Raw genomic sequence first — 10,999 nt, 5'->3', positions numbered from 1 at the left:
CCAGGTTCTGCACTCTCAAGTCAAAACTTTCAGCCTGGCAGCCTGGCGAATTCAGGGTCTATGATTAATCCTTTCCTTCCCAAACAGGTCATGGATGTCATCTTAGAAGCCAGACGGCCTAGCACTAGAAAATCTTATGCAGGTAAATGGAAGAGATTTTGCACCTGGATGCATGCTCGGGATTCGGATCCCCTCATTCCTAATATCCCACTGATTTTACTTTACCTGACAGACATGCTTCATAAGGGCTTATCCTTCTCCTCCATAAAAATACATGCCTCAGCTATCTCTGCACATTACAATACAGATCCTCCAATCTTTTCACATCCACTTCTGAAACAATATCTCAGAGGAGCAAAGAATTTAAGGCCCCCTAGGACACCACCCATTCCTGCCTGGGACCTCAACTATGTTCTGGAAAAACTCACTCTGCCTCCTTTTGAACCTGCTGCCACAGCTGATATTAAGTATTTATCATGGAAGACAGCTATCCTGCTGGCTTTGACTTCAGCCAGGAGAGTCTTGGAGTTACAAGCACTCATGGCTGTGGAGCCTTATATTATTTTTCACCAAGACAGGGTGTCTTTAAGGACTAATCCTACTTTCATGCCTAAAGTGGTTTCCAAAGTGGCTTTAAATCAGACTATTCACCTGCCAACTTTTTTCACTAATCCACAAAATAAGGGGGAAAGGATCTTGCATTCCTTGGATGTACACAGACAACTTCGTTTTTACCTGGACAGAACCAAGGATATCAAGAAAACAGAGCAACTGTTTGTTTCTTATGCAACAAATTCCCAAGGCAAAGCTATTTCAAAACAGACCATTTCTAAATGGATTGCTCATGTAATCAGATTTTGTTACTCTCATCATGGAAAGCAAATCCCAAGAAAGATTAGGACTCACTCTACCACAGCTGCTGCTACTTCAGCTGCCTTTCTCAGGGGGTACCTACCAAAGATATTTTGGAAGCTGCAACTTGGAGTTCAGTGCATACTTTCTCTAAATACTATAATCTCCCTCTTTACTCTAAGTCTAGGGCAGGCTTTGCTTCTGCAGTCTTGCAGGGCCTTCTAGCTGCCCCTTCCACTCTGTAACCACCACCCTTTATCTCAGCTTTGGGATTCAACCCTACAGTGATGACTGCAACAGTGAAACACAATGAACATAGTACAGTTGTGTACACTTACCATAAATGTAGATGTTCGAGTGTCTTCACTGTTGCAGTCTGGGTTACCCTCCCTCCTGTCCCCTCTTATACTTTCATTAGTGTGGTTTCCTACATCACCCTTCTTCTGAGGTGTATTTGCTTCAGGGTATGGGGTTTGTTGTATGTTATTGTTTTTGTTTTACTATTGGCCTTCATTTTTGGGCACCTGACATCTGGGGCAAGAAAAACTGGAGAACATGGCGTCGGCTGGCAGCTTTGTACTCCTAGCGCTCTGACGTCAGGGAGCATGACAGAACAGCCGACGCCCGACACAGACTTTGGGATTCTGGCCGACCGAGGACTGCCTGCCGGCAGGAAGAACCCTACAGTGATGACTGTAACAGTGAAGACACTCGAACATCTACATTTATGGTAAGTGTACACAGCTGTACTTTTTAAGGAGTGCCTCAAGCGAGTGCATTTTAAGATTTAGACTTCCAGCGTTGAGCAACATGACCCCCAGATTGGAATTGTTTGTAGCTCTTACGGTGGTAATTTTGTCTTTGGAACACTGCCTAAAAAGGGCACTATAGGGGTGGCAAGAGCCTTAACTCAGAGAATTCTCCTTCTCTGGAACAAGCTTCCTGTCTGTGTGAAGCAGACCTGTTCCCTAACTCTGTTCAAGAGAAACCTGGACAAGAGGATGACAAATAAACCCTGGGTCTATCTCTTATGTGTCTAATGAACAGAGACAGACAGTAAATCTTGCCCTAGAGTATATATACCCCTCAAAATAATCTCTAAGGCACATAAACTTATTGGATGCAATTAGGATACTTGGCTGTGTTTATAAAGGCCCCAGTGGTCATTAGCCTAATATACACAAATGAACCTATGAACTTAAAACAGTAGGCCAGAAATGGGCATTAAATTAGTGGTCAGTTGACTGAATTTATAATACTGCTAGCATGCATCTTCAGTCGAACATAATTTGGATTACTTTGCAGTTCTGTACTGTGGCAGAATTATGCTCAGATTTGATTTTTTATGTTATTTAGGGAGAAGTGAAGCAGTGGCTTGCATGTGCATTGTATGTTGCCTGTCGTAAAAGTGTCATTCCTACTGTTGGGAAAGGAATCATGGAAGGAAATGGTGTTTCATTAACCCGAATATTGCGAACATCACAGTTAAGGTATTTACTTTCTTTTTTATTTTTAAAGAAATGCATTTTCTTTGTTATATAATGCAGTTCATCTTTAGTTTTGTTATGTGTAATGGTTTGAAAAGTGGCAGTTACAGATGGACGATAAGAGTTTAACAGAAATGAGACAGAAAGGAAACTGTAAACCACTCTAGTCATGGGTACCTGGTGTATAAAAGAATACCTTTAAAAAACAACTATAAAAATATGCATTCTCAAAACAAACATTTGAAATAATAAAATGCATTGCTGTGTCAAAACGACTGTGAAACAAAAGCTTTACAAATACAATTTGCATTGTGTGGGAAGAGTCTGCTCCCTAAATTTGGGAGCTACATCCCCACCCTCCCAGACTTGATATGCACTTACTCCACTTTAGCTTTGTAAGTTAAAAAGGTATTAGATTTTTATTGTTTTTTTTTCACATTTTCATTTCATTCGTTTTTGCTCATGTTAATTGGACATCACTTGTATTCTGTTATTTGTTTTGACAATTCGATGTTTTGGATTTGTTCATATGGTATTGTTTTTACTGCTATTCTTTCTTAAATAGGCTCCCTTCTCCTCATTCTGGATTGGATTTCATCAGAAATATCAGTAATCTGACTTTGAGAGCAGACTTGTCTTTGGTAGGCTGGCTGGTTGGTAAGCCTCAAGAGTGTGTGTGTGTGTGTGTGTGTGTGTGTGTGTGTGTGTGTGTGTGTGTGTGTGTGTGTGTGCATGTGTGTGTGTGCGCGCGCATGTGTGTGTGTGTGTGTGCGCGCGCATGTGTGTGTGCGTGTGTGTGTTAGATGATGGTGAGTTAGGGGTGATGGTCTGACCACTGGTAGAAATCAGCGGTTCAGCTGTCATGCGAGACGTGCAAATGGGATAGTCACATATTCATGTGACCAGGGAGTCTTTACTTGATGCACATTCTTCCAAAAAAGGAATATGCGGAAATGCAGCACATCTCATTTGTGACACATTTCCCTGGTATTCTTTACTTATGTTTATTGTTCTGGTAAGTTTGGCATTGCTAGCCTGCAGGATAAGTCAGAGTCTGTCCATTAATATGTTACCTACTACTGTAGAATTCATTTCTTTTTCTTTCTTTGACAGATGCTGTACTGCTGAAATGTATGTGTTGCGTTCACTCCTCTATCCTTTTTCCCCTTGATTTCTATACCCTTTACAGATTTTCTGCAGTTGCAATGGTCATTCTCTAAGCAGATGCAGCTGTGTTTTTATATAGAGAGAGATGTATCAAAATGTCAGCATCTACAAATAGTACCTGGTGCAGGGTTCTTGCAACGCATCTACACAGAGGGAATAAAAGCTGTCCTGTTTATAAAATGTTCTTCTTGTTTCACTGTTGCAGTCATTACTTGTGGGTCATCACTGCTGGGCAGCCCTCGTCCGTCCTGAATACCAGAGTAAAGGGCATCTCTCCTGTGTCAGCTGCAGGTCGCCTGAGACTGATGTCAGGTCGTCAGGGCTATAAAGGGAGGCAGCCGACACCATTACATCAGTCTTTCTTGCCATAGAGCCCAAAGCAGAAGCAGTTTGCAAGTGCGTTGGTTGGCCTTTGCCAGAGTGAGGAAGAAAAACTACTAAAGCTAAGTGCCTCGTTTGGGATCTTTTTCTTGCACCTAACCGATCTCCAAAAAAGTAAATATTTGTCTCCGCTGTGGAAAACAAATACCACACCGAGACTTCCATAATCTTTGTGTGACTTGTTTAGACCCAGACCACGACGTCCCTGGATGTCCGTTCTGTGCTTTATTTAACGCTAGGACCATCCGTAAAAGTGCTGAATTTGTAGCCAGGCATTTCAGGGAGATTAGTTACCATCACAAAATGACGTCCGTCGGTCAGTCTACGGTGGAAATCCCTAAAAAGAGCAAAGAGAAGGAAAGGGATAGACAACAGAAGGTTAGGCCCACAGACGACACAGAAGGTTAGGTCCACAGACGACACAAACCTGAAGTCAGCCAGCCTACCATCCACCAGCGCAGCGGAACGCAGGGAGGTGCCTACGCAGCCCTTGACGACAGCTGTGCAGCCACTTCAGGCCTCTACTGAGACCCTTTTGGAGTCCGGTACGGCCGCCAGATCAGGCTTCTCCTTTCGAAATATCGATCGCCAGCCCTGCCGGTGGGTCTGCAGCGCTTTGCAGGCACCGGCTTCTGATGAGGCCTGTCAGGTGACAGACGCCAGACAAAAAACGATGGCCATGCCACAAGCCAAGACTGCACCCAGGCCCATTGAATCTCTGAGGCCTAAAGCCAAGGCCACTCTTAGGAAAACTCATGCCTCTATGCTCAGTCAACCACTGCCTCCCATCTAACCTGCTCAGTCACAGCAGTTACTTAGGATGGCCGAAGATTTAATCTCTCTCATCAGAGGGAACCAGTCTACTCAGGCTTCTCCAGCCAAGAGAAAAAGGGACCTTTCTCCAGAGGTGCTTTCAGAACCAGAGTCTGATGACTCAGAATTTCTGGACTCAGATGCTGAACAACAGCCCCTGACAGCCTTCGGGGATTCTGATGCTGAGGAATCCATTCCTTCTGCATCCCTTCCTGAGGACCTCTCTTTTGGGGAGACCTTAAATACCCTTAGAGAGCATTTCCATTGGAAAGCTCAGGACTATCCCCAATCAAAGAAAAGATTAAGAGGGTTCCTGGACTTACCACAGCACAAACCCTTGGCCATCCCTTCCATTCTGGATGTGGTGGAGGATGTCTTCCTGGAGTCCGGCCTCACACCTGATGGCCTCCCTCCTGCACCCAGAAAGCCTGATAGATATTATAGGGTGCCAAATACCCGTAAGTATTTAAGAACCGTGCAGCGGAGCCAGAGGTCATCACTCAGGGACCCAAGGGGGCAGGGGCCAGTACCTCCAAAAACCCAATTCCCTCTGACAAGGAGAGCAGGGCCTTGGACTGCTGGGGCAAAAAGGTTTACACTTCAACTATCTTAGCCATTAGAGCCCTCAACTGCCAGTTCCATATGCTAAAATATCAACAGAACACGCTGGATTTATTAAAGCAGAAAATTTCCTTTTTACCAGACAGTACTCCTACCAGAGAACAGGGAGATCTGATACACTCCAGCTCTCAAGTGGCAAAACATTCCCTGCATTGTGGATTTGATGCTTTAGAAGCCTCCAGCAGGGCTGCTGTTTCTGGATCAGTCATCGGGAGACATGCATGGCTGAGAGAGCAACCTTTAGCTGATCACATATAATCAAAACTTCTGGACGCCCCCTTGGATAGGGAACAATTGTTTGGCCCTAAAGCAGAGGAGGTGATCAAGAAAATGGAGGATAAGGTCAAGTCCATGCAGACAGTCAAAGACTTCCTACAGGTGCAACCCCCCAGATTTAGTAGGAACTTTCCCACCAAACACTGGTCCTTTCCTGCCCAAACCAAACCTGTGCAACGAAAGGGACGCAGAGATAGGCCCTCTAGGCAACAGCACTAAAGCCAGCAGAGGCCTAGACAGTGGACCTCCACCACTCCTAGGAAAGAAAGTTCGAAGTCCACACCCTACCCCAAGGACTCACAATGACTCCCCCCTCTCCCCCCAACCCCTTACCCCCAGATTAGGAGGAAGGTTATCTCTATTCCTGAACATGTGGCAAACCATCACAGCAGATCAGTGGGTCCTACACATCATTTCCCAATGATACAGATTCTCTTTCAAAGAGAGCCTAAGATTATCAGGTTATCCAGGTATACCAGCAAATCAGGGGACAGAGGCCCTCTGCGAAATTCAAAAATTCTGTGTTCAAGGGGCAGTGGAGCCAGTACCAGAGGAACAAGCAGGAAAGGATTTTATTCAAAGTTGTTCCTAGTACCCAGAAAAGAGGGCAACTGGCGCCCTATCCTAGACTTATCCACATTAAATCTGTCCCTCCTGGTGCCAAAATTCAAGATGCTAACACTCCAAAAATTCTTGCCAATGCTAACACCAAATGCTTGGCTAGTGACCCTAGATTTAAAAGATGCCTACCTCCATATCCCCGTAAGAGAATCATGCAGGAGTTTCCTACGCTTCAGAGCAGGCTCAAAGCACTTTCAGATGTTCTTCGTGTTTCACTGTTGCAGTCATTACATTTGGGTAATCTGCTGGCAGGTTGCCCTCAGTCGGCCTGATTAACAAAGTCTTGGGTCCTGCGTCGGTTGCTGTCCCTTCTTCCATGACGTCAGGTCTTCAGGGGTATAAAACATGCAGCCGACGCCATTACATCAGTCTTTCTTGCTGTGCGGTGCCCGAAGCAGAAGCAGTTTGCAAGTGCCGGTCGGCCAACTCCTGAAATTTTCAATTTCGAGTTTCAGAACGGAAGTCTTGAACTAAAAGCTAAGTACCCCGTTGGGGAAACTTTTTCTTGCTCCTTACCGATGTCAGTAAAAGTTAATAATTGCATTACTTGTGGGAAGCAAATACCTCATAAGGGTTTTCATTTGTACTGTATTCCTTGCCTAGGCCCTGACCACAACGTACCTTGCTGTCGGTTTTCTGCTAAATTTAATCACTATTAAACATCGGTATATTTTTGCTTCTAAATATTTTGGCTCACGATTTAATTATCCAGAAATGTTGTCAGTTAGCAATCCGACTATCGGAATACCTAAAAAACGTCGACAGACCGTCGAGGTCCAAAACTAACAATGATGCTTCTCCTAAGCCAGTCGCCAGTTCACCGGTACTCAGTGAGGTGCTTTCACAGCCCCTGATACCTGCTACTTCTGATTTGCAGGCCTCTATTGAGACCCATTCGGAGTCCAGTATGCCACGAGATGCTTCAATTATGGAACCTGCGGATGTCTCTACCTTAGATGGGTACGGAGCCGCTGTGCAGGCACTGGCTTCTGAGGGTGTTTTCAGGCCTACAGATTTGTATATTAGACTGACGCCATCTTCAAAACTAAGGCCAAAATCTAAATCTATGTCTTAAAAAACAATTCCTGGGCCACATGTGCAGGCCCCTATGCCTAAAAATCAAATGATCAAAATGGCTGAAGATTTAATTACTCTGATCAGGGGTAGCCAACCCTCTCCTTCTAAGAGGCCTAGGCAAGACATTGATTATGAATCTTCTGAACAGGATTCTATTTCTTCTGACTCTTCTAATGAACAGGATTTGTCTGTACCTACTTATGAGGACTCTGATGCAGAAGATTCCATTCCTTCTGCTTCTCCCCCCGAGGACTTTTCTTTTGGGGAAACTTTACATACCTTAAGGGAACATTTCCACTGGGAAAGTCAGGATTTCTCTGAATCTAAAAAGAGACTTAGGGATTTTCTTCTTCCCCAGCATAGGCCTTTGGCTATACTTCCTGTTCTTGACACTGTTGATGATGTTTTTTTAGAATCTAGTATGGCTCCTGATTCCCTGCCTCCGGCTCCTTGTAAGCCAGACAGATACTATAGGGTTCCTGACTCCCACAAATTCCTTTTCAAAAATCGTATTGCAGGTCCTGAAACCATTTTTCAGGGTCCCAAGGGCATTAAGGCCTCTACTGCTAAAAATCCTACCCCTTCTGATAGAGATTCCAGGGCGCTGGATAGATGGGGTAAGAAGGTTTACACGTCTGCAACCTTGGCAATCAGGGCTTTAAACTGTCAATTTCATATGCTTAAATATCAACAGCTTATTATGGGACTGCTTAAACAGAAAATGATGTTAATTTCTGACTGTGTGGAAAATAAAGATTTGCAGAATTTATTGCAAAATAAAGATTTACAGAATTTATTGCATTCAGCTGAACAAGTTGGAAAGCATACTTTGCAATGTGGTTTTGATTCTTTGGAGGCCTCCTGCAGGGCTGCTGTAACTGGGTATGTGTTAAGAAGGCATGCTTGGCTTAAAGAGCAAACTCTGCCTGATCATGTTAAAACAAAGTTGTAGGATGCTCCTTTACAACAGGACAGTCTTTTTGGTAATAAGGCAGAAGAAGTTTTAAAAAATTGGAAGATAAAGCTAAATCTATGCAAACTGTAAAAGATTTCTTACAAGTGCAACCTCCCAGATTTAGTAGGCACTGGCTTACTAAGAATTGGTCCTTTCCAGTTCCTCCGAGAGCCACTCAAGTCAAACCTAGACATTCCAAAGGCTCCAGGTTTCAGTCACAAGGGACCTTTAGAACAAAACAATGGGGTGCCTCCACCTCCAAATCTGGAACCAACAAGGCACCTCCCTATGGTAAACAGTCTCAATGACTTCACTCTCACTCACCAAGCACTTATCTTTTAGCAGCCCCTTTGGGGGGAAAGTTGGCACTTCATGCAAGAAACTGGCAACTTATAACCCAGGAAAATGGGTTTTAAATATAGTATCCCAGGGATACAGATTTAATTTCCACACATTGCTAGTCCCAAACGGATGGCCAGACCTGCCCCCAAATCAGTGGGCAGAGGCTCAGAAACAAGTTCTATCCCTCATGAACATGGGGGCTATTCAACCAGTACCAGAAGAGGAAAAGGGACAAGGTTTCTATTCAAGACTTTTCGTGGTACCCAGAAAAGACCAATCATGGCGTCCAATTCTGGACTTATCTACTCTAAACACATTTCTGGACATTCCAAAATTCAAGATGCTGTCTCTTCAACAGTTACTTCCTATGCTAGGCAAAGATGCCTGGTTGGTAACTCTAGACTTAAAAGCGGCTTACCTGCATATCCCAATCAGGGAATCTTGCAGGAGATACCTCTGCTTCAAAGCAGGCTATTTGCATTACCAGTTCTCTGCACTGCCCTTTGGCCTATCTACTGCGCCCAGGGCCTTCACAAAGTGCCTGGCTACAGTAATTGCATTTTGCAGACAAAGAAATATTCAAATATATCCATACCTGGACGATTGACTAATTCAGGCAGAAAACAAGGACATTCTTCTACAATATCTGGCGTTTGTAAAAAGGGTTCTAACTTGTCTAGGGTACACAATAAACGAAAATAAATCACAACTGGTACCCTCTCAAAAAAATTACATTACTGGGTGCAAGCTTGAATACAACTGCCCAGATGGCTTACCTTATGCCAGAAAAGCAAATTCAATTGGTGACTTACTTCAAACAGGTGGCCACAAAAACCCTGCTATCTGCAAAACAAGTTCTGCAAGCTTTGGGGTTCATGGCCTCCTGCATTCTTCTAATTCCATATGCAAGACTGCATATGAGGAAACTTCAGTGGTACTTAAAAAGTTTTTGGTGTCAACATTGTCACAGTCTGGAAACAATGGTTCCTATCATACCTTGCCTGAAACTTGAGTTCCTATGGTGGGCAGAGGCCTGCCACCAAAACAAGGGACTGCCATTCACTCCATCCCCTGCCGCCCAAACCCTAACTACAGACGCATCAGACTATGTTTTGGGGGCTCATCTGGCAGGAAAGTGCATTCAGGGCAAATGGAGGCCAAATCAAATGCACCTTCATATCAATCAGAAAGAGATGCTAGCTGTACAGAATGCTCTGACAGCCTTCAAGGACTACCTTCATCCAGGACAACTAATAATAAAGGCAGACAACACCACAGTTATGTGGTACATAAACAAGCGGGGGGGGGGTACACATTCCTACCCCCTATGCAGACTAGCCATGGCATTGTGGGACACGGCCTTGACCTACCAAATACAACTACAAGCTCAATTCCTGCCAGGAAAGCTGAATACTCTGGCAGACGATCTAAGCAGAAATCTCATGGACCCACACGAATGGAAACTGGAACCACAGATTTTCAACATGTTGACACGCAAATGGGGGAGTCCAGACATAGATCTTTTTGCGTCACCCCAGAACTATTAGTTGGACAAATTCTGCACAATAACTCATCACAAAAAAGCTTAGAAAGTGGATGCTCTATCAGTCTATGCTTTCCCCCCTCTGCCTCTGCTCTCCAAAGTTCTACTAAAAATCAAGCAGGACAAACCAAAAATTATTCTGATTGCTCCAGACTGGCCTCGCCAACACTGGTACCCACTCCTGTGCAATGTGTCACACCTTCCACCATGGCACCTGCCTCAGACCCCTTACTTACTGTCTCAGCAGAACAACCAAATTCTGCACACTCAGCTTCAAACTTTGAATCTTGCAGCATGGCTAATCACATAAATTCACCTTTAGCATCCCTCAGCAAACCTGTGATGGATGTCATGTTGGAGGCGAGAAGGCCTAGTACTAGAAAATCTTATGCTGACAAATGGAAAAGATTCTGTGCCTAGATCCAATCACAAGGAATAAGCACAGCAGCGCCCAATATTCCTCAGATTTTACAATACTTAACTGAGATGCTTCACAAGGGCCTGCCCTTTAATTCCATAAAAATCCATGCCTCTGCCATTGCAGCGCATTACATCACAGAACCTCTCCTCTTCTCTCATCCTCTGCTAAAGCAGTATCTCAGAGGGGCCAAAAACTTAACACCACCCAGGAGAGCGCCAACCCCTGCCTGGAACCTCAATTTTGTATTGGAAAAACGCACTCTCCCTCATTTTGAGCCAGCTGCTACTGCAGACTTAAAATTTCTCTCCTGGAAAACGGCTTTCCTTTTAGCAGTCACTTCAGCTAGAGGGATTTCTGAATTACAGGCTGTTATGGCAGTGGAGCCTTTCATTATTTTTCATCCGGACAGGGTGTCTCTCTGGACCAGTGCCTCCTTCATGCCT

The 10,999-nt window shown here is 44.4% G+C and overlaps 1 protein-coding gene across 1 annotated transcript in view; it reads left to right on the top strand.

Annotated features, from left to right (window-relative positions):
- Window positions 1–1,662: 1,662 nt before the first annotated feature.
- Window positions 1,663–10,999, top strand: part of RBL1 (RB transcriptional corepressor like 1) — a 2,331,004-nt gene continuing 2,321,667 nt past the window's right edge. Inside the window, exons 1-2 of the mRNA XM_044089002.1 lie at window positions 1,663–1,701; window positions 2,209–2,342. Of these exons, the coding sequence (XP_043944937.1) occupies window positions 1,663–1,701; window positions 2,209–2,342 (173 nt within the window). The remainder of the gene's footprint in view (window positions 1,702–2,208; window positions 2,343–10,999) is intronic.

The sequence above is a fragment of the Protopterus annectens genome, chromosome 12.part0 (genome assembly GCF_019279795.1).
Source record: "Protopterus annectens isolate FY-2018-M chromosome 12.part0, PAN1.0, whole genome shotgun sequence".
In the NCBI taxonomy this organism is placed as follows: Eukaryota; Metazoa; Chordata; order Ceratodontiformes; family Protopteridae; genus Protopterus; species Protopterus annectens.
Note: the sequence above shows the minus strand (reverse complement) of the source record. Positions and strands in the feature narration are given on the sequence as shown.